This window comes from Crocuta crocuta, unplaced genomic scaffold (assembly GCF_008692635.1).
Source record: "Crocuta crocuta isolate KB4526 unplaced genomic scaffold, BGI_CrCroc_1.0 scaffold313, whole genome shotgun sequence".
Classification (NCBI taxonomy): Eukaryota; Metazoa; Chordata; class Mammalia; order Carnivora; family Hyaenidae; genus Crocuta; species Crocuta crocuta.
The window spans coordinates 880,108-904,636 of NW_027527814.1; the positions used below are offsets into that span (position 1 = coordinate 880,108).

Below are 24,529 nucleotides of genomic sequence, written 5' to 3' on the forward strand. Positions count from 1 at the left end.
TTTGGGGTTCATAATCTTTACACCACCAAGAACTCTCATGCCTGACAAACAAGGAACAATCAACCGGACCTTCATTCTGGCTCCAGTTATATGCCCATCACACATGCAGATGTTACTAGGCAACTACCATGGGCACAGGCTAAACCTATGACTCCTGGGGGCAGAAAATAAAGAAAGTTCAATCCTCAGGATACTGATATCCCAGTGCTGTCAGATCCTTACATCCTAACATCAGGTCAAATTACAAGAGGGTGAGAAATGGCAAGAGTAACCAGTTACTCCAGTTAAAATACCATGCCTTAAGGGGAGAGGGCAGGCAGTACATCCAGCCATCAGGCCACAGCTGTATTCCCAAACCAGAATTCCTGATGCTGAAAGAGGACATAGATGAGTTTCAAATAAACCATTTACTACTCTATTTTTTATTTTTATTTTATTCATTTTTATTGCCCCTTTCCCCCCGAAAAGTAGATATAACCTTTTCCCTTCAACTCTGAAAGTAATGCATACTCACAATAAAGAGTCTAGAAAACAGAAAATAGTTGTAAAAATAAGATTACTCATTATTTGTATTTGGCATATATCCTTCCAGACTTCGTATGTCTGTAATTTTTTTCTTAAAAATGGGATAACACTATTTATACTTCTTCATAGGCCTTTCTACTTAGCAGTAGATAATGGACATCTATCAATCAGTTCAGATCTACAGCACTATGTGATGGCTATTAGTATTCCATCCGTTGTATTTATGATTTGTTTCAGCAACCTCCTATTAACAAACAGAATGGTTCCACAATTTTTGTCATAAACACGATGAGGATCTCTACACAACTGTTCAGATATTACTTGTTGACACATTTCTAAAACAGGAAGAAGCAATGAAGGACAACTCAGAACTATCAACAAGATCCAAGTCAATCCATTAGAAGGATCCAGCTCAAGAAAGCATTTGAAAGAATGCTTTGAAAGAAAGAATTTGAGAAGTCACCAAATTTTAAAATTTACTATATAGAATACACTAAGTCAGTATTTCATAAGGAATATCATTATGTCTGGTCACCATTTCAGTGTAATGCTGTATTTAAAACTTTTATGTTTTTAAATTACAGAAGTAATACACACAGCTCATACTCTGTCCCATTATCTGCTTTATTCCATCTATATGGCTATACACACAGACCTGTCTAATTTATCCTCACTGATAAAATGGCAGCCATAGTAGAGATGCACTGTGCACATGGGTTATTAACTAGATCTCAACTTCCAAGTTTTTGTAGTTACTAACAGTTCTGCAACATATATATCTAAGCTTATAATTGCAAACCTGTAAGAATGTTTCTAAACATTGTTGCTAAAGTACTGTTATACTTTTAAAATGTGATCAATACCCCGAGAAAGACTAGCAATCTATTCTCCTTCTAAGGCTGTAGCAATCTATACTCCTTCCGACAGTACATGAGAGGTCTCTTTTATCCTCTCCTACACACTATCAACCTTTTTCACTTTTCACACCTGCCAAGTGAAAACTGGCATCTTGTTTTAGAGTTTCTTCGCTTTATTAGTGAAGTCAAGCATCTTTTCACACCTCTTCTGCCTTACCTATTCATACACTTTTTTTGACTAATGGATTATCCTAATGTCACTGATATATAGAATCTCCTTACATATTTGATATGTATCACAAATATTTCTCCCAATGTCCTTTATTTATGGTACTTTTTTTTAATGTTTATTTTTGAGACAAAGAGACAGAGAACGAGCAGGGAAGGGGCAGAGAGAGCGAGACACAGAATCTGAAGCAGGCTCCAGGCTCTGAGCTGACAACACAGAGCCCGACGCGGGGCTCGAACTCACAAACTGTGAGATCATGACCTGAGCCAAAGTCAGATGTTTAACCTACTGAGCCACCCAGACACCCCTATTTATGGTACTTTTGTTTTGCTGAACTGAAAATTTCAATAATACATAGTCAAAGAGGAGACTTTCCTTTATGGCTTCCCAGTATTCTTGAAAAAGGCTTTTCCTATCACAAAATTATACAACTCTCCTCCATTTCCTTCTGCTATTTCTCTAATCTCAAGCCACATTGCTCACCACAGTCACTAGTGTTCCATGTAAAAGCACAAGACCTGTGTTAGGCCCTAGCCCCCAATCTCAGGAACTACAGGGGGCAGGAAAAGAGCTGGACATAAATGCAAGCACACAGTGAGCATTACTACACAAACACTAAGTGGTTAATAAAGTCACTGTAACTGATGGGTACATCACTTTAGCCATACCTGAGATCTCATTCGTGCCATTACCTTCAACACTGATTAGCTTTGGTTTGCTGGACTAATAGTGAAGTCATCAACTTTATTTCTTTGGGCTCAGTTGAGTTGCTTCTTTCTGTTGTTTCTCTTTTAAGAAACTAAATGTCCAATAAGATCTGGCTGGCCTTTCTTATTTACAAAGGACAAGGATAATTAATATTAGTGACTTCCACATGTCTCTCAACAACTGGAGAAGTCAGTATGCTAACCATAGGCCTCTCCATTCAATGCAACTGGATAAAGGCTCTAATGATGACGTATGTCTATAGGGGTCCCTCTTCTGGAGGTAGAAGGACATAAAGGAGGCAACTTCAACCAAGGAAATAGGGGTGTGTGTGTGTGTGTGTGTGTGTGTGTGTGTGTGTCCCCATCCATTTCACTCTTGGACCAAAGTGCCTTACCCTACGTATGGTCTTCATTTCAAGACAACATGCAACCTGCCATTACTTCAGGCACAGCTTTACTTCTCTGACACTGAAGTCATGGCACGAGCTCCTGGCACCATCTTCCCCACCTTATTTACAAAAAGAATCCAAGGGGTGCCTAGGTGGCTCAGTTGGTTGAGCGTCTGAATCTTATTTTTTTTTAAATTTTTTAAAGTTTATTTATTTTTTAAGAATTTTTTTTCATGTTTATTTTTGAGAGAGAGACAGAATGTGAGAGGGGAGAGGCAGATAGAGAGAGGGAAACACAGAATACAAAGCAGGCTCCAGGCTCTGAGCTGTCAACACAGAGACCAACACGGGGCTTGAACTCGTGAACCATGAGATCATGACCTGAGCCGAAATGGGACACTTAACCAACTGAGCTACCCAGGCGCCTGGAGCATCTCAATCTTGATTTTGGCTCAGGTCATGATACCAGGGTTGTAGCATCGAGCCTTGCATCAGGCTCCGTGCTAAGCATCGAGTCTGCTTAAGATTCTCTCCCTCCCTCTGCTCTTCTCCCCAACTCAAGTTTAAAAAAAAAAAAAAAGAAAAAAAAAAGAATCTGAGCCTGGGGCAAACACCACAGCCAACATGCTACAGTGGAGAGGCTGGTACAACTTCTGACAATCCTTTATACTGCAGCCTGAAACTGCTGCTGGTCCCAGAAGCTATGACCCCTGAGGAGGAGGTTTTAGTACACCCTCCTCCCCAAAGTTTGGCTGGGGACATCATTACTCAGAGCCTCAGTGTTCTCATGGACTGTAGGTTTTTTCTGCTCTGTTTGATTTCTCCATGTTTCCAATTCCATCTGCCTCACATATTCCAGAAGTTACTCAAAACTGTTGATCTACTGATGAGACCCCTCACCTATTTTCCATCTTTGGTTTAGTTTTCACTGTAAATTTTTTTTAATTTAATGTTTTTATTTTAGTTTTGAGAGAGAGAAAGATACAGAGCGCAAGCAGGGGAGGGGCACAGAGAGAGAGGGAGACACAGAATCTGAAGCAGGCTCCAAGCTCTGAGCTATCAGCACAGAGCCTGACACAAGGCTTGAACCAAAGTGAGATGCTCAATCGACGAGCCACCCAGGTACCCACTGTTCCATTGTAATTTTTATATTACATGGCAAGGCCATGTTACTAGGAGTTTGGGAGGGAGAGGCAGTATATGTGTGGCCTCAGGCCGTCATCTTGAACCAGAAGTCTTAACAGTATTTACTGAGTGAATTTTACATCACATCTTTCTAGTCTGGAGCCTAAATTCAAAAACTACTAAAAAGTACTGCAGGCCAAGTCTAAGCAGTATGGCACTGACGTTATCTGGAAAGCCAAATGGGATTCCAACTAAATGTTATGCCTTATGATACTGTCCCATACTCGCTGATGCTGTACTTCTTTTTTTTCAATCTTTTCTATGTCTTTCAGATTGGATAGTGCCTACTGACTGGTCTTCAAGTTCACTGATTCTTCTATATTTTTAATTTGCTGTTTAAATGATTTACTGGGTTGCCTGGGTGGTTCAGTCAGTTAGGCATCCGACTCTTGGTTTCAGCTCAGGTCAAGATCTCACAGCTTTGTGGGGTGCCTGGGTGGCTCTGTTCTGACAGCTAGCTCAGAACCTGGAGGCTGCTTCAGATTCTGTGTCTCCCTCTCTCTCTGACCCTCCCCTGCTCACGCTGTCTCTCTCTCTCTCTCTCTCTCAGAAATCAATAAAACAGTAAAAAAAAATTTAAAAAAAAAATCTCACAGCTTTGTGAGTTTGAACCTTGTGTCGGGCTCTATACTGGCAGCATAGAACCTGCTTGAGATTCTCATTCTCTCTCTCTCTCTCTCTCTGCTCCTTCTCAACTTGCAATGTCTCTCTCTCAAAATAAATAAACTTAAAAAAATATTTAATGATTTAGTAAGTTTTTTTTTTAAACATAATATTATTTATTATTGAGAGACAGAGAGAGACAGAGCATGAGCATGGGAGGGGCAGGGAGAGATAGGGAGACACAAAATCTGAAGGAGGCTCCAGGCTCTGAGCTGCCAGCACAGAGCCTGATGCAGGGCTCGAACTCACAAACTCAAGATCATGAGTTGAGCCGAAGTCAGACGCTTAACCGACTGAGCCACCCAGGTGTCCCAGTAAACTTTTTAAAATAGCTGTTAAATTTCTCAGTTGTAAAATACATATTGGGTTCTTTTTTAACAGTTTTTATTTCTCTCTTGAGATGTGCAATTTGTTCGTTCATTACTAGCAAATTTTCCTCAACATTCTGAGAGCAGTTACAACAGCTGCTTTAAAATCAGCTGGCCATTAATTCAAAGTCAGGCTTATTTTGGGGTAATTGTAACTACTAATGGGTACAGTTTCTTTTTAGGGTGATGAAAAGTTCTAAAATTGAGCATGGTAACGGTTGCTGAAATACTGCACAAAAGAAAAGCTCAATTTCGGGGCACCTGGGTGGCTCAGTAGGTTAAGCGTCCGACTTCAGCTCAGGTCATGATCTCACAGTTCGTGGGTTTGAGCCCTGTGTCAGGCTCTGTGCTGACAGCTAGCTCAGAGCCTGGAGCCTGTTTCAGATTCTGTATCTCCCTCTCTCTGTGACCCTCCCCTGCTCATGGTCTCTCTCTCTCTCTCTCTCTCAGAAATAAATAAAACATTAAAAAATAAATAAATTAATAAAAGCTCAATTTCTTAGGGCACCTACCTGGCTGCCTCAGTTGGTAGGGTGTGCGACTCTTGATCTTAGAGTTGTGAATTCAAGCCCCATGTAGAGATTATTTAAAAAGAAAATCTTTAAAAGAAAATCTCAATTTCTCAATTAACACCATTCCCTATTATCAAGTCCCCTATACCAAGTGATCAATCCCAAGTGCTAGAATTCACTAAGAAATAAATTAACTCCTATCAGACTATGGAGCTATAACCAGGATCCTGGTTCCTAAGAAAAGTATTAAAAGTCATTTTTGAAACAACTGAGAAAATCTGAACTATTAGAAGACACTAAGGAATTATGCCAAATTTTACTAGATATGATTATGAGGAAAATAGGAGTTGCATGACACCAAAATATTAAGTGTCTCATGGGATCTACAACTTACTGCCAGTTGGTTCAGTTAAACACACACATATACATATACACACATGGAAGGTGAATATTACAAAATATTAACAACTGTCAAATCTAGGCAGTGGGTGCTACCTATATACCATGTTTTGCAGTATTTCTGTATATATGAACTTTTCATTTAAAAAAAATGGCGGGAGAAGCTAGAAGGCTATAAAATATTTATTCAGGATTCTCAGCCACTTCATAATAAAAATCACATAAGGTTTATATAATTTTTATTTTGGCAATCATTTTTCATTCCAGGAATCCTTATCAGCTAACATTTTTCTAGCTATCACCTTAATTACCACTAGGTGTCACTCTTTCTGCGTTCAAATCAAAAGTCTAGCAAGGGGAGGGGCGCCTGGGTGGCTTAGTCGGTTAAGCGTCTGACTTTCGCTTAGGTCATGATCTCGCGGTTCGTGGGTTCGAGCCCCGCGTTGGGCTCTGTGCTGACTGCCAGCTAAGAGCCTGGAGCCTATTTCGGAGTCTGTGTCTCTCTCTGACCCTCCCCTGCTCACGCTGTCTCTCTCTCTCCTAGAAATAAATAAAAATATTAAAAAAAAAAAAAAAGTCTAGCAAGGGGAAAAGGTTGTTAATCAGTACTAAATGGAAAATGCACTCAACTTCCAAGTTAATCTGAAAAACTTTAGAACTTTTTACATTTAGGAAATACAGTTACATAAATCCTCTCAGTTTCAGAGACATCGAAATACAGACTAGATACAAATGTTAAATTCAGTTTTTCACAATTTCAGATGAGAAAGTTGTATCTGTAGGACTATCATTGTCTTCAAGAAAACAGTCCCATAAGTCAGCTACTTCAGGAGCCAAATGACTCAAAATGTTCTGAATAACCCTGGGGTCAGTCCATAGATACTGAGCCAACTAGTCAGAGCTCAGAACTGGCACAAGAAACATTTAGGACTCCTGCAAATGACCCACTCTCTCCTGGAATTAGCTCAAACCTCCCCGCCTCTGCACCCACTGCACAAGGGATCTGGCCCAACACTGTATTTGTCTATTGATCCTCTGTCAAGGAATAACACAGTTAGAGCCCAAAGGATCGACATCATGAACCACAGGCTGAAAAACTTTAACCAATGTATCCAAAAAGGTTATTCTCATTCTTCTTGTCCCCACCTGGTTACCACTAAAGTGTACTATGACTTAAAATTTGTTAACATGTAAGGAATCTGGATGAAGAATACATAAGAATTTTTAAGATGTATTATTTGGAAATAATTTCAAATTCACAAAAAGCTACAAAAACCAGTACAGAAACCACCCACACGACCATTTTATGCAGATTTGCCTATGTTAATTGTTTACCCATCTTTTTCATCATTTGTCATCTTCTATCCCTGCCTATCTGTCTCTATCTATCCCTGATGTTTTCCCTGAACCCTTTAAAGATATACATCATGGTCCTTTACCCTAGATATTCAGTGTGTGGTTCCTAAGAATAGGGACATTTCCACTTACATAAACACTATAGTTACCAACTTCATAAATTGATATGATTACATATGTTTATCTATAATCCACTTTTGTCCTATCTAGTCATCTCAATTTTTTTAAAGTTCCAGTTCTGTCAGAACATCCATTATAGCATTTCACCAAAGCATTAGATGCAGTCTAGGCACAGATATTGCATTTAATTGTCATGTCTCCTCAGGCCCCTTTAATCTAGAACTTTTCCATAGCCTTTGTCTTTTATGACACTGGCAGTTTTGAGCAATACAGAACCACCCATTCTTGTGTTTTTAGTAAAACATTCATTTTTTGTCTATTTAATGTTTCTCTTGTTGTTGTTTCTTTCTTTGATGAGAGAGAGGGATCATGTGCAGAGGAGGGGCAGAGAGAGAGGGAGAGAAAGAATCCCAAGATGCTCCACACTGTCAGCATGGAGCCTGGCACAGGGCTTGAACCCACAAACTGTGAGATCATAATACTTAACCAACTGAGCCACATAGGCACCCCTACTTAATGTTTCTTTATGAGTCATTACAGGTAGGCTTCAGCCAGAATATGGCCCAGCTGATACTGAGTCTGATTCTGTGTGCCTCTGTCATTTACACAATCACCAGGTCAAAGTGTTGCCCAATTTTTCCACTATATAATTTCTGGTTGTTTCTTCTTCCTCACTTGCAACATAACAGTATGTGGGAAGACATTTTAAGATCACCCAAATTTCTGCTCCTCATCAAACTGTCAATACAGAAATGCTCTGCACTATTTTTGCAATTGTTTTTACAAGTCTAAAATAATTGTAAAATAATTTCAAAAAACTTAAAGCAATTTAAAATCGGAGTTTCAACTCTACCAGATCATAAAATCTCTATGGGAGATTCTCCTCATAGGGAGGAAAGTCAGACAAATAAAGAAAAACCTGTGCTTTAGACATAAGATTATGAAGAATGACTGATTTTTGTCTCAGTATACCTGTAATCACTATAACAATAAATGACTTTTTCAAAAATCTAAAAAAATGTAACAATCAGTTTTTCCTCAAATGATTTTCTGTCACTAAGCACAGTTTTGAAGCAATGCTTCCTCTTAACAGTTCTTCCTTATGAATAAAACATAGCAGCCCAAAGACTACTGGCTAATGTGTGAAATGTGCTTTGACAATGCATATTTCTGCAGGCCCCTGTCTATTGTGCCTGCACCACTGCAGCAGTGATAGTGACCAATTTTCATTTTGTTACTGAATGCAAACTACCCCCACTCGTTAACACGGGTAGGACAAAAGGAATGGAAAACTCCCCCATCACTTACTCTCTAAATCAGAAATAATGAGGTTGTCATGAAGTTTCACAGCTCGGTGTTGTTCTACTTCATCTTCAAGTTCAAAGATGGTTTCCTTCATGTCACTCCTCTCTGTCTCTTTTTCTTCCAGCTCTGATCTTAGTTTCTCTAATGTCATATTCAAATCTTCTATTTGTTTCTTAGCTTCTTCCTGGAAGGCTCGGTATTCATCTTCTACCTGTAAAGAACCAATGGTGCAGATTAGAAAAGTCAGAGGTGCTCTAAGATAAATTCTACAGTGGAAGTATACACCACTATTTCAAAGGAAGCGATATGAGTTCCCAGGTATGAACTAAAACTACCTCTGTAGTAACTGTGTGAATCTATGAAAAAGCACTCTACAATATGCTTAAACATAATTTGCTGCTACATCACTGACAAATTATGTTGATATATCACTGAACTTAACTAGATTATTTATGAAGAAATTTAAAAAATTCTCCCTTCTCCACAGTATGGACAAAGGACATGCATTTGATTAATAACTAACATCCCACCACCCCAAAAAAGATGTCTGATTTGTGATGCTTCATCACCAAATTACGAATGGAAACAAATTCTCAAATACTGTCATTGCAAAAGTATTAGCTCAAAGTGCCCTCCAACATATATGTTCCAACAAATAATACATCTCCTAACTTTTAGCTCTAAACATCATCACTAAAAAAATTATGATTTAAATTATTTGAATTTTGGCCAAAGATATATTAATGTTTCTTACTCTAAAAATCATTGTCCTACAATAGGAAACCAAATGTAAGATAGAATAATTGGGTAACTCATGCAAATAAACACTGCATCAGCAATGACACGGGGCAGACCCCTGGCCAGAATGCCAGCAACCCCCCCACTGTAGGTATGTAGGAGTCCTCATTATTATGCTATGTGTAAAAGAAAGGGGCTGGACCAATGATCTCTAAGGTCCTTGCATAGTCCTCTAAGAAACAGGAACCTTCGTACTCCAAAAATATTTTTAACTCACAAAAGAGCTCTATTTGAAGAACTACAACCACAGGAAAAGAAGGGGTACACATTGCTAATCCCAGACTGAAATACTGGCTCTCATCTTTCTTATGCCTGAATACATTAGAGATAAGGATGTAAAACTGCACGACACGGTCCCTTGAGTGCACTCAGACTAGGGACAATTCTGTTATAATTCTAGTCCCATCCTCTCGCAGGAGAAAGGCTATAACATGAAAGTGACATTATTTCAAGAATGCATTTTACTGTATCCCAATAAAGGAAAACCATTCTCAAGCTTTAAAACAAAATCAGCCTACAAAAAGCGAATGACACATCACAGAAGTGTTACCAGCTTTCAGTAAGCATGGTGTGTACTGTAGCTGCATAATGCTGATCCAAATCATTTTATCTACTTAAACAGTACCTTTGCAATGGTGTCTTGTAATCTATTGGCATCATTTCGGGTGTGAGCCAGATCTTCCTGCAGACTACTAGCCAAAGTCTCTGCCTTTTCTTTGTCCAGCCTGACACTCTCCAGGAGATCTTGAATATCAGATTTGTCTCCAGAGTTATGGATGGAATACAGCTCTGCCACTTTCTGCTTCTCATTCTCCAGCTGGGCCTTCAGGCGATTCATTTCTATCTGATCACTGGCCACTGTGGCTTTGTACTCCTCTAATGTAGCTGCCAAAGCTGCTTTACCCTTCTGCTCAGACTCAATGATGCGCTCCATATGGTGATTGCGTTCTTTGAGTGCTCCTATCATTTCTTGGGCTTCCTTGTTGTCTTGTTCTGCCATCTTCAAAGTATTGCTTAAATGCTGCTGGACACCAAGAAGCTGCTCTCGTTCAAAACGGGCATTCTCCGCTAGATCCATGTAACGCTGCTCCAATTCCATATAGCGTCCACTTTTTACATCTTCATCTATGACATAAGAAATGTGATGCTCATCAAGAAGGGAGCGGAAATATTCAATCTGTCGGCTAAAGTGTTCCAACTTATCACTCTGCTGACATAAAGACTCCATAAGAATAACCTTCTCTTCTCCAAGCCTTTCATTTTCACTATTCAGTTCTTGGGTTATCTGCTGCAAATCAGCTAGCTCTTGCAGAGTTGCTTGAAGCTCCTCACTCGTACTATGTTGGTTCTCTTCCATCTGGTGTATCCTTTCTGTCAAGCAAGCAACGGACACTTCACTTGCGTTGCCGCTGCTCCCCTTCCGGGAGCGCTCTATGCTCGGAATGCCTTCAGACTCTGAGGACGATGGCGCATCCAGGGCATCATCGCTCGATGTAAGGGGCTGGTACACCTCACTGCACTCACTGTCTAGATTGTCCATTGAGTTGCTGTGCTGATGGTCCATGAGGGTGTTCTCGTCCTGGCTCAAGAGATCCTCCACGGACCCAGGGGCAGAGCCTTCCACTGAAGAGGTCAGGGTCCCTCCTCCATCACTCTGATTGCCAGGGGCGATTTCTGGGCTCAGGGATTGATAACCAAATAGTTTTTCAGAATTATCTAGCCTCTGCTCTAAGGAAAAGCCCAGCGCATTCAACCTGTCCTTTAACATTCTGTTCTCATTTTTTAGCTGGTTCAGTTCTTCACGGATGGCAGTATTCTGTTCCTGCAACTGCAACAAGGTGGACTCAACATCAGTTGGCTGGTGAGCAATGACGGCTTCCTTTTCCTCAGACTTTTCATCACCCTCTGAATGATCTTCATTAATGCCCAGCTGGGCCCGCATGTCTCGGAGTTCATTTCTCAAATGTAAGATTTCCACATCCTTGGTTTTTGCCAGCGTGAGCAGCTCTTTCACTTTGGCTTCCAAAGCAGCTTTGTCACTGATCTGATTGTCCGACTTAGACTTGCTCATGCGAACATCACATTCCGTCGCGGTGCGACTGCGGGATCGCTTGGCCAATGCCCCATCACTGGCTCCTTGCCCCGCAGAAGGTAGTTTTTTGCTCTGGTTTAGTCGGGTACGTTCGCGTAATCTTTCTCGAGTAGAACTGGATTCTTTATTACCTATAGAAGTGCTCCGCTTGGTTGAAGAACTTGTGCCTAAATGTTTACAACAAAGAATGTAAGGAAAGATATTAGCAAAAAGGCACATAGGTTATGCCCTAGGTCTAATGAGATGAAATCTAGAGGCCTACACATTGATTTTGACTGACATCTAGTTGGTCTGTAAAATTCTAGTCACTGTAAAATTCAGTTTATTCAAACTAGATCATTTATTTTTTAACTATCCATGAAAAAGAAGTTATATATGGAATTGCACACTTTAAATGGGTGACTTTTACAAAATGAGAATTATATCTCAATAAAGCTGTTACATTAAAAAAATTATCCATTAACTTGAATCCTAAACCATGAACTTTAAACAGGTGGCCAGGGACATAATATTCTAGGGCAATCTAGATGAAGCAGACTCTAGGATTAGCCAGTCAGGTAGCAAACTAACTGTAGAAGCAGATGGTAAAGAACGATGAGCAAGAAGGGAAAGACAGCCTCTGGACAAACCAAAAATCTAAGATACCTACAAAAAACATAAAAAAGTATTATCAAAGTAAGTGCAAAAAGTTTTCACATCGCAGAATGACACACAAATAGTACCAATAACATTAATTATAATACAGCTAACATGCACTTAGTGCTTATTTTACACACACACAGATGAACACTTCATATACATTAATTTATACAAGCCTCATTATTATTATTATGAAGAAACACACACAGAGATGTTAAATAATCTGCCAATATCCCACATATAATAAGTGGATGATAAGGATTCAAAAGCAGGCAGGTAGTCTGGTTCCAGAACCTACAATTTACATAGTACACTATGCTGCCTCTCTAAATGTTAGAAAACAGGGGCACCTGTATGGCTCAGTTGGTTAAGAAAATGACTCTTGGTCTCAGCTCAGGTCATCTCATGGTTCATGGATTCAAGCCCCACACTGGGCTCTGCTGACAGCACACAGTATGCTTGGGATTCTCTCTCCCTCTCTCTCTGTCCCTCCCCCACTCACTTTCTCTCTCTCAAAAACAAATATACAAACATTAAAAAAAAATGTTAGGGGCATCTGGGTGGCTCAGCCTGTTGACAATCTGACTTTGGCTTGGGTCATGATTGCATGATTGGGTCAAACCCTGCATTGGACTCTCCGCTATCAGTGCAGAGCCTGCTTTGGATCCTTTGTCTCCCTCTTTCTCTGCCCCTCCCCTGCTCTCTCACGCTCTCTCTCTTTCTCTCAAAAAAAAGAACATAAAAAATTTTTTAAAATAAATGTTTGAAAATAATAATGCATTATTGCTAATGATGGCACATTATCAAATATGCCACACGAACCACTATTACTGATTGCTAAAATTTTAAACCTGTGAAAACAATGGTTCATGAGTTTGAGTCCTGAGTCAGGATCTGTGCTGATAGCTCAGAGCCTGGAGCCTGCTTTAGATTCTTGTGTGTCTCTCTCTCTCTGCCTCTCCCTCACAATCTGTCTCTGTCTCTGTCTCTCTCAAAAATAAACAAACAGTAAAAAATTTTTTAAATAAATAAGGAAAGAAAAATAAGATCTACACCTAATCAGTATTTTGTAAAAACCTGCTAGTTCTTTACTTGGCAGGCACCAGGCTGCATAGGTAAGAGGGAGCAAAAGATCTACATGATACAGGAAGATAGCCACTAATTCTGCCAGGGATTTGGTGTAGAGCAGGGGAGCCCACAGGACAGAACAAGGAAGAAGAAGTGAACAGGACACACAGAAAGGAAAAGTAAGGTCACACAATTAATGGAAACAACAGGGGAAGTTTCTACAGGGCCCTGAACATCAGGGAAAATTTAGTGAGTCAGAGCAGTAAATGTTCAAGAAGTGTTCTGGGGGGAAAAAAAGTGTTCTGGAACAAGGAAGACACATAGGAAAGAGTATTTTTATGAAAACTAATCTAGAGGCTAAGTGAAACATATAAGGAAGAGCAGTAAAGGAGGAATGTGGGCAGGCAGAGCAGTAAAAGTAAAGGAGGGCCTACATTTGGGGAGTGAGATCTGGATCTCTGAAAGACCAGAGAAGGAATAATACATCTGTAACAGATTTACAGGGTAGAAATAACAAGATGAGGAGAAACGATTGCAAACCAAACCAAAATGCGGGATAAGAAAGAAAAGATCTGGGCATGTCTGAAAGCCAAAAAGGAAAGGGGCCAGTAATGAGGGAAGGAATTGACAATGCCCCAAAAGGAAAGGAGAGATAAAGAAACAAGAAAGGAAGAGACAGAACATGAAAAAGAAAAGCTCCCCTTCTGGAATTATTGTGACCAGTGAGTACATGGAAAAATCTGAGTTACAGACAAGTGAACTAGTCTTAGAGAAGTCATGGGGAGTAAATAAACATAGAGTAGATGAACTGAAGAAGAAAGGATGTTGTTATGGGCTGAACTGTATCCTGCAAATTCGTATGTTGAGGCCATAACCCCCAGTACCTCAGAATGTGACTGTATTTTGAAAAAGAGTAATTAACTTAAAGAGATATTTAGGTTAACATAGCTTTATTAGGGTGGGCCCTAATCCAATATGACTGGGTATCATTATAAGAAGAGGAGAATGGGACACAGACACAGAGTGAAGGACCACCATGTGAGGACACAATGAGAAGATAGCCCTCTACAAGGAGAGAGGCCTCAGAAGAAACCAAACTGGCTGACATTTTGATCTCAGACCTCCAGCCAGTTTAGTGAGAAACTAAATGTGTTTCAGCCACCCAGGCTGTGTATTTTGTTACAAGTGCCCTAGCAAACTAATACAGCCGCCAGTAGGGGTAATAGATCCAGGAAGGTAATAACTGAATTAAGCCTTGTGAGGGCAGATGTCAGTAGAGAACCAGGATCCAAATGCAAGAGCTCTCTCCCAGTAAATTCTAAAACCTGGAAACATGAAGAGATATAGATAGTATTAGAGTACTTAACTTCCTTCTTACCACACAAACTGGAGTGTTAAATGTGGTGATGACCTCAGGCTTGAGAATAAAAAACCTAAAGTGCAGTCCTTGCTCCACTATGAGCTTTGTGGCCGGATACAAAGCGGGTACCCAATAAATATTTTCTGAGCAAACAAATGCAAGGCCTTAGGCAAGATACTTAAACTTTAAGCATAGCTCTTACATCTCTAAAATGAGGATAATAATAGCTTCTACCTCATAGGGCTATAGTGAGCATAAAATGGAATGATCCCTAGTATAATGCCTTCCATGTTTCCTCCTCGTGATCATACCACATGACTATTATAATTAGCAGGAGGGTATAATCTGGGATGGAAGGAAGAATCCACAGAAGGTCAAAGCAGGAGAGAGGACAGTAGGTAAACCTGGGCTAGGAAAAAGTCTAATATATACAAAATGGGCTAATAGCCTAAATAAGGATGATGAAGAAGGTCTGCTATAATTTTTACTAATGTGCTGTCATCAGCTGTATTACAAACACACGATCTTGTGTTTATTGGAAGACTTAAAAGTTTTTCTAGAAGTATAAAAAGTAAAATATGATAGCATGACTCTTGGACTACATGATGAGTTAATTTATGGTCTCTATCAAATCTGTGCTAACAGCTCAGAGCCTGGAGCCTGCTTTGGATTCAGTGTCTCCCTTTCTGCCCCTCCCCGACTCACACTGTCTCTCACACTCTCTCAAAAATAAACAAACATTAAAAAGAATTTTTTTTAAAAAGAAGACTTAAGAGACATATCACCAATTATTATATATGGACCTTAAGTGAAAGCTTATCCACATAGACAGTAAATATACATATGCAATATTTATTAAAAAGTTGTAAATTTGAGTATTTCTTTATATTTATGATTTGAGGAATAATTATTAATTATTTTAAGGACTAATAGCATTCTGATTTTATTTTTAGAAGAATCCTTACCTTTCAAAGATAATTTATGTATTTGTGAAAGAAATTATATGACACCTGGAATTTGCTTCAAAATAATGAGAGGAGAAGGTGGATGTCAAGGAATTCAGACTGGCCATCAGTTGATAAGGGTGATGAGTAAATGGGGTTGAAATACAAATACACGTCTGACATTTTCTGTAATTAGTAGAACTAATTACCATTACACTCTGCTATTCAAACAAAAAAAGCAGTTTAACTCTTATGTGAAGGCCACCTATACCTGTGCTGATCTTGGATTTATTCTCCACGGTGGTCATGGCAGGAGCCGATGCTGAAGATGCAGCAGAAGGGCAGGTGCTCTTCTTTCCTTTAACACCATTAGTCACTGTCACCCCTCCAGCCATTCCAGCTAAGAGGTCATCACTGCTCTTGGTCTAGAAGCAACAGAAAATAAAAACAAACTGACTAGATGAAGCAAGAGTAAATAACATTTTGAAACTAAACAAAGCTTTTGGCTTTTATATTGAATTCAAGGGCCTCACCAAGACTTTCTGACAGTTACCAAGCAATGCATCGTACTGTGCTACAGAAAGAAAATTTTTTATTGGGTTTATAAACAATCACACATTTCTTTTTAAAAAACAAAATTCTGGAGTGCCTGGGTGGCTTAGCTGGGAAAGTGTCCAACTTTGGCTCAGGTCATGATCTCACAGTTTGTGAGTTTGAGCCCCACGTCAGGCTGTGAGCTGTCAGCAGCCTGCTTCGGATTCTGGGTCCTGCTCTTCTCTCTTCCTCTCCCCCACTCATGTTCTCTCTCTCAAAACTAAACACTAAAAAAAATTTTTTTAATAAAAATAAAATACAAAAATATAGGGTGCATGGGTGGCTTAAGTCAGTTGAGCATCCAATCCTTGATTTCAGCTCAGGTTGTGATCCCCAGGGGTATGGATTGAGGCCTGTGTCGGACTCCACACAGTGAGCATGGACCCTGCTTGAGATTCTCTCTCTCTCCCTCTAACCCTCTCTCCAGCTCACATTCTCTCTCAAATAAAATTAAAAATAAATAATGGGTGCCTGGGTGGCTCAGTTGGTTAAGCATCTGCCTTCATCTCAGGTCATTATCTCATGGTTCCTGAGTTTGAGCCCCACATCAGGCTCTGTGCTGACAGCTCGGAGCCTGGAGCCCCCTTCAGATTCTGTATCTCTCTCTCTCTGCTCCTCCCCTGCTCACACTCTGTCTGTCTTTCTCTCTCAAAAATAAAAATAAACATTACAAAATTTTAAAAAATAAATAAAAATTAAAATAATAATAGAATTTAGTTTAAAAATTATATATGTAACCAAAAACTTTATGGAAGACTACTCTGTGCCCACCTATGCCAGAGCCAGTGAGGGATTGGAAAAAGTAAAGACATTTTCTTTGTTACTTTCAGGTAGGACGTGACTTATGAACAGGGATCATCTGAGCCCTATCACATGGGCTCTCAGTAAAGTTCTATAATACCACAGAAAATGCCATCCTGCAATTTCTAGAGATAAATATCACTGAGAAATAATATCCATTGTTTTATATTAAATCATGGATGTAAAGTGATGGAACCATTATTTTGGAATTTAGTTTTCTTATCTGATCTAATTTTTTAGTAGTTTGAGCCAAAATTGAAAGATTTTTTTAAACTCTTAGGTAATATATAAATTTAAAAAACTTGAGAGTTTATGGTTAGAGTGAGGGTTAGTCAGCCTAAATGATCATACTACTTGAGAAAGACCCTTTGTATTTATTTATATTTTATAAATATGATTTAAAAATATGAGCTTTTTAAAAAGAAATAAGCATAAACTATACTTCAATTTAAAAAAAAAACAGAATAAGCACCCTGGATAATGAGATTGGGTATAAAATTATTACTTAAAGAAAAAGAATGAAGAAAATTGTTTTTATTTCTAGAAATGAAGGAACATACAAGAGTTAAAAAATCTGTGAAAAAAGAAAAACTACTTTTTAATAAAAGAACCAAAAGTTTTGTCCCATTAAGGTGAAAGCACAAGTTAAACAACTAATTTAATAGTATTGTCTATCTGGAGCCAAGCTTATTCTTAGACAATCATAATAAATCCATTTCAATAAATGAAAATGGCTCATGAATTATTAATCTCTAAAGTCTCTTCCTGTTCTAAATGTTAGTGGAGTAGGTTCTGTTCTCATCATTCAATTATACAAGTTACAATGTAATACCATTAGGTAGGTCAACCTGTCTCATTATAAAAGCACTACAAAAAGAGGTAGAAAAGAATTAATGTTTTAAATGAATTAAACTAATTAAGCTTTGGTAATTTAGAGTTGTCACATTATGAAAAATCTGGTTATATAACGAGAAAGGAGGATACTGCATTAATCATAAAGGACTGCTCATATTCTTTAAGACTATTTCCTGTTTATGAAATTGGTCATCAACTATGATCCAGAAAAATTTGCAAATTAAGTTATACTTCCTTCCTATCAATTTGCCCCTCATCTATTAGTCAGTATATACATTCAACATACTCTTAGGTTTTCAAATCACCTTTTATATTCTGTTAATGAAAGTTAAATTATCTTTGAGGCAATTTTTCTTTCTCTGAGTTAAATATGTTTTCTTTCATAAAAATTACATCTGAAGACCACCCTACACAATCATGTGACAAGTGGCTTAATCATCACACTTCTGTTTACTTTTTGTCTTTGGTTAATGGCAGAGTTAAACATACCTCAAAGCACCAAGTCAAAAACTCCGCAAGTATCACAATAACTATTGTACTACAGTACTGGCACATTAATAAACCAGTGGAACACAAAAGAATTCCAAAAGAAACTGCTTATATAGACACCTGATTTATGACCAAAGAAATAGTACAGAAAAAAAATGGGATTTTCAAAAATGGTACTAGGTCAATTGTATATTCACAAAGAAACCCCACAAAAATGAATAAGCCCTATTTCACACCATATCAAAAATAAGTCCCGGGGCGCCTGGGTGGCTTAGTCGGTTAAGCATCCGACTTTTGCTTAGGTCATGATCGAGCGGTTCGTGGGTTCGAGCCCCACGTCGGGCTCTGTGCTGACTGCCAGCTCAGAGCCTGGTGCCTGTTTCAGTCTGTGACTCCCTCTCTCTCTGACCCTCCCCTGCTCACGCTGTCTCTCTCTCTCTCTCTCTCCTAGAAATAAATATTAAAAAAAAAAGTCCCAAGGTTTTTTAACTATGATTCAAAATCACAGTTTTGATTGAATGATAAAACAAAGAATTGATAACTTTAACCACATAAAAATTAAAATCTTAAAAAAAATTTAATCCTGTGCATGATACAAGAATATCACCGTAAGAAAAGTTTTAAAAAACGAGAAACTGGGAGAGTATATTTGCAGTATCTCACAAATAAATGGCTAATATCCTTAATACACAAAGAAGTCTTCGCAATAAAGGGGTAAAAAACATAGAAAAGTGAGCAAAATGAACAATCACATACAATCAACCCATTGGCAATACAAAAGATATAACCAGTCTAACTCACGGTAGGAGAAATGTAAATTAAACAACAGTAAGATACCACATCTCACCTAAGAGACTGGCAAAAATGAAAAGTTATGTCACATTCCTTCGGGAAGGATGTGGGGAAACAGGCACTCACAGATTGCTGGTGAGAAAGCAGCTGGATGTGGCCTTATGAAAGGAACCCAGCAATGTCTAACAGAACTACATATGCATTCACTTTGTGCCCAGCAATCCCACCTCTAGGAATTTCACCTGAAGACACACCTTCAGTTATTAAAAAAAAAACACAAAAAAACACATAAGGTTAATCAATGCAGCATTGTTTTTAACTGCAAAATACTGGAAACACTTTGTATGCCCATACATAGGACAGTAGCTTGATAAACTATAGTACACCCATACAAAGACACATTAAAGAGAATGAGAAAGACTGCCATAAATTGGTGTAAAGAGATTTCTAGAATACATTAGGTGAAAAAAAGCATAGAAGTAAGATCTAATTACGGCAACTTTGGGGTAACAAAGGGGATATAAAAAAATAAATATACATGTATCTGATCATTTGTGCAAAAAGAAACACAGGAAGGATAAAAACAAAAACCCAACTAGACTCTTTACCTCCTAGGGACAGGTAGGGACAGAGTAAGAAGGAATCAGGGAGGAGAGGGGCACTTCTCACATCTTATCCTAGCTCTGACGTGTAGAACTAAACTGTGGTAGTGTTTCACATGCCGGCAGTAAATTAAAATTAAATAAACAAAGGTTTAGGGTTTCCTAAATGGAACACAATAGGAACAAATAAAACAAACTCCACTTCAAATAAATAACATAGCCACATGGGATGGGGGGCAGGGGAAGCATCTAAGTATCTTCTGAAAATAGTATTTTGACCATTAATCCTCAAACTCTCAAGCTAAACACTAAAAAAGTATACATTTTGAACTCTAGCTGGTAGATTTGTTTTTGGCAGTGGCATGGGTGAGCAATTCTCTAACTATTGCCTGTATATTCTAGGATTGAGAAAATAAGTAAATATAGATAATGAAAACCAGGCTTCTCACTGTCAAGAGCTTGGAATTATGATTACAGAAAATGAAAAGGCTCCTCTAAACATTGTATGTATGTTAACTGGATTTGGAAGTAATAGTGCAAACTCATAGGCTTTTTTGTTGTTGTTGTTTATTTTTGAGAGAGAGAGATAAAGAAAGAGAGAGAGCAAGGGAGAGGCAGAGAGGGAGACACAGAATCAGAAGTAGGCGCCAGGCTCTGAACTATCAGTCTGCACAGAGTCTGACACAGGGCTCAAACCCATGAACCACAAGATCATGACCTGAGACAAAGTCAGCCACCAAACCAACTAAGCCACCCAAGTACCCCTCATAGGTTTCAATATATGGAAAGAAACAGATATAGAAATTGATACAGATGTGTGTGTGTGTATGTTTCCTCTCTTGTCTGCTAAGCAGGCTTGAAAACCATACACTCAAAAGCAAAGAGCACACCTAGTTTCCAAAGGCTTTAAGTTCCATTCTCCACTAAAAGGAACGAGACCTCTTTGAAGAAAAAGCTGACTGACTCTAGGGTTGGGGCTGGAGAAGTAGAAAACATATCATGTCAGAAATTAGGAGGTTGTTCAAAAAAGAACAGAATGTGTTGAAAAAACATAGGAACCAGCTTGAAGGGGCTCCCACTTTAAACCAGCTTGAAGCGTACAATCTGAGCATCAAAATAAATCAGGCTAACCACTGACAGCCCACTGAATAAAAAGTCCATTATTCCAAACTAATATGCAACTACTAAATGTAGAAAGAATGACAGAATTAAAAAACTGCCACTTGGCAAAAATCATACTAATAATAGATTCTGGAAAGAAGTACCAAAAATTGCTAGTTAGGATGCAAAAGTTTGATGATAAAGAGGATATTTACAAAGTCTCCCAAGTGGTTTTGACAAGTTACTTATTAATTAACAAAAGGAACACAGTAACCTGCTAGTGGAAAAAAACAGCACCACCCTAACCAAATTAAGTTAATATCACTAGGAATGGAACAGACTGACAGCATGGACTTCTGGAAATGTTGTGCCAAGGACATGTGGCTTCCGCAGGACTTCTGCCAAAGTGCATATCCTCAACCTAATCACAAGGAAATACTGAGAAACCTAAATTTAGAGGATAGTCTACCAAATAAACTGGCCTACGTTCTTTTGTAATGTCAAGGTCATAAAAGACAAAGAACTATTCCAAATTTAAGAAGAATGAACAGCATGACAACTAACTGTAATTAATTCACTGTCCTAGATTGAAAGCTGGACCAGAAAAAAATGTTCTTTTTTTGCTATAATGGACATTGGCACAACTGGTGAAATTTAATTAAAGTCGATAGATGAGAAACTAGCATTTTATCAATGTTCACGTCCAGATTTGGCTATAAAAGAAAATATCCTTATTTTTCCAGAAATGCACACTGAAAAACATATTCAGCAGTAAATAAGCACCATCTCTATAATTAACACTTTCAAGTGTAAAGTTCAAGAAAAAATTACATATGTATGTAGTACACACGCAAAGGAAAAATGACTAGCCATGATATAAGGTTAACATGTTGGGGGTGCCTGGGTGGCTCAGTAGTTAAGCATCTGACTCTCAATTTTGGCTTAGGTCATGATCCCACAGTTTGTGAGTTCAAGCCCCACATTGGGCTCTGTGCTGAAGGTGCAGAGCCTACTTGGGATTCTCTCTCTCCCTCTCTCTCCTCCCCTCTCCTGTTCATGTGCACACATGTGCATGGTCTCTCTCCCTCTCTCTCAAAATAAATTTTTAAAAAAATAATTAACACTCTACGAGACTCTCTTCCTGACCTTGGGATGGGGAAACATTTCATATACACAGACACACATATACCCACACACACACCCCACATCCCTAACTATAAAGAAAAAATTAACTGGACTATATTAAAATTATGAACTTCCATTTATCAAAAGATACTATTAAAGGAGAAAGAAAAGGCACAGAGTGGGAAAACGTATGTGCAAGACATATAAATGACAAAAGGCTCACATCTAGAATAGGCAAAGAACTATAAATCAGTATCAAAAAAGACAATCTACACCACTTCATACCCATTTTGGTGGTTACTATCAAAAGGAAAAAAGTGTGGTGAGGACATGGAAAAATTAAAACACTTGATGGGAAGAGAATTCCTTGACTGGAATGTAAAATGGTAGAGCTGCTGTGGAAAACAGTATGGAGGCTCCTCAAAAACTTAAAAATAGAATTACCATATGACCTAGAAATTCCACTTCTGAATATATACCCAAAAAACTGAAAGCAGGGCCTCTAAGAGATATTTTCACAATTTCACAGCTATTACTGAGCCACCAGGAGTGTAAACCGGCAAATTATCCGGCCCTGTATCTATGAAAGCTGAATACTATGCAACCTATGACCTCATAATTTCACTCCTAGTTACAGAGCCAACAGAAATGGCTGTACATGTGGACTAAAAGACATGAATAAGAATGTTCCTGGGTGGCGCCTGGGTGGCTCAGTTGATTAGGCATCTGACTTTGGCTCAGTCATGATCTTACAGTTCGTGAGTTCGAGTTCTGCATCGGGCTCCGTGCTGACAGCTCAGACCCTGGAGCCTGCTTCGGATTCTGTGTCTCCCCCTCTCTCTCTCTGATCTCCCTTCATTCACATGCTGTCTCTCTCTCTCAACAATAAACATTAAAAAATTTTTTAAAAAAGAATGTTCCCAACAATATATTTTAGTAGCCACAAAAGGGAAACTCTAGATGTCCATCAACAATAGATGAGTGACATAGCCATTCCATGGATTAGTAATCTGCAATGAAGATGGAACTGCTGTTATAAGACAACAATATGGACAAGCATCATGACCCTAACACTGAGTTAAGGAAATCATAATGACATAGAAAAGAACAGAGTATACAATTATTTCTATATAAAGATCAAAAATAAGCAAATTTGGGGCACCTGGTTGGCATAGTTGGTAGAGTATGCAACTCTCGACCTTAGGGCTGTAAATTCGAGCTCCATGTCGGGTATAGAGATTACTCAAAAATAAAATCTTTAAAAGAATTAGCAAAATTAATCTCTGGAACTGGAAGTTAGGAAGGCAGTTACTTCTGGAAAGGGTGGAAATTAAGAGGGGACCTGTGGGGAGCCACTGTAGTGTAAGTGTGCTCTGTTCCTTGACCTGAGTGGTGGCTACAGAGTATGTTCACTTCGTGGTGATTCACTACACTGAACACAGTGCTTTGTGAACTGTTCTGGGTGTATACTTGCTCAAAAAATTAAAAACAGGGATGCCTGGCTGGCTCAGTCAGAAGAACAAGCAACACTTGATCTCAGTGAGGGTTGTGAGCTTGAGCCCTATGTTGGGTGTAGAGATTACTAAAAACAAATAAATAAAATTAAATAAAGAAATAAACTTAAAAACACTAAAAACAAAACAAAAAACAACTCTGTACTTTCCAACTTCCTTTTGCATGAAGCCCCTGGCAGGCTGACATTTTTCCCTATTTCAGTACTTGTTGGGGCACCTGGGTGGCTTAGTCGGTTAAGAGTCCGACTTTCGCTTAGGTCATGATCTCACGGTTCGTGGGTTCAAGCCCCACATCGGGCTCTGTGCTGACTGCCAGCTCAGAGGCTGGAGCCTATTTCAGAGTCTGTATCTCCCTCTCTCTCTGACCCTCCCCTGCTCACGCTGTCTCTCTCTCTCTCTCTCTCCTAGAAGTAGATAAAACATTAAAAAAAAAAAATTTAAAAAAAAAACTCTTCTAGATACAAATAATGAAATAATACAACTAACGTATACATGTTTCTCTAGGTAAAACCCAAGTTTCATCACCAACTCAAAATTTAAGGTTAGTGTTTAAATTTTGCCTTTCAGGCAGAGGTGGATTGTTCAAACACACAGTTAACTAATTTTTATACTGAAAAGGTATATGATCACAAATAATCATGGAAAGTCATCAATTATTTAGATAGATTCTGACTGAAGTCATTGCAATTTACCAATTCTCATCTATTATTAACCTTTAGAAAAACGTATTTGGGACAATGAAAAAGTATATTACTTCTACAAGGATTAACCATGAACACCTGAGCAGTGTGTGAAACTTGGAAAGTGCAGGTACACAGAAGACCATCTCCATGTGGCAAGGAATCCTCTCTGCTCACTGTGACAAAGAATTAGTCATACAAAGTCTCCAAACCAGATGTCACAGCCACTCACAAGAATGGGAATAAATTCCTCAAAACTAGGAACAGCAGGGGCGTTTGGGTGGCTCAGTCAGTTAAGGGTCTGACTTTGGCTCAGGTCATGATCTCAGTTTGTGAGTTTAAGCCCCATGTTGGGGTCTGTGCTGACAGCTTGGAGCCTGGATCCTACTTCAGATTCTGTCTCTCCCTCGCTCTCTGTCCCTCTCCCACTCATTCTCTGTCTCGCAAAAAAAAAAAAAAA

At 38.8% G+C, this 24,529-nt stretch overlaps 1 protein-coding gene across 2 annotated transcripts in view; it reads right to left on the bottom strand.

Annotated features, from left to right (window-relative positions):
* SPECC1L (sperm antigen with calponin homology and coiled-coil domains 1 like) overlaps positions 1 to 24,529 on the bottom strand; it is a 100,886-nt gene that overhangs the window by 71,517 nt on the left and 4,840 nt on the right. For both annotated transcript variants that reach the window (XM_077775329.1, XM_077775321.1), the window contains exons 2-4: positions 15,788 to 15,941; positions 10,039 to 11,672; positions 8,619 to 8,826 (exon numbers count right to left, since the gene is read on the bottom strand). In XM_077775329.1, the coding sequence (XP_077631455.1) occupies positions 8,619 to 8,826; positions 10,039 to 11,672; positions 15,788 to 15,941 (1,996 nt within the window). The remainder of the gene's footprint in view (positions 1 to 8,618; positions 8,827 to 10,038; positions 11,673 to 15,787; positions 15,942 to 24,529) is intronic.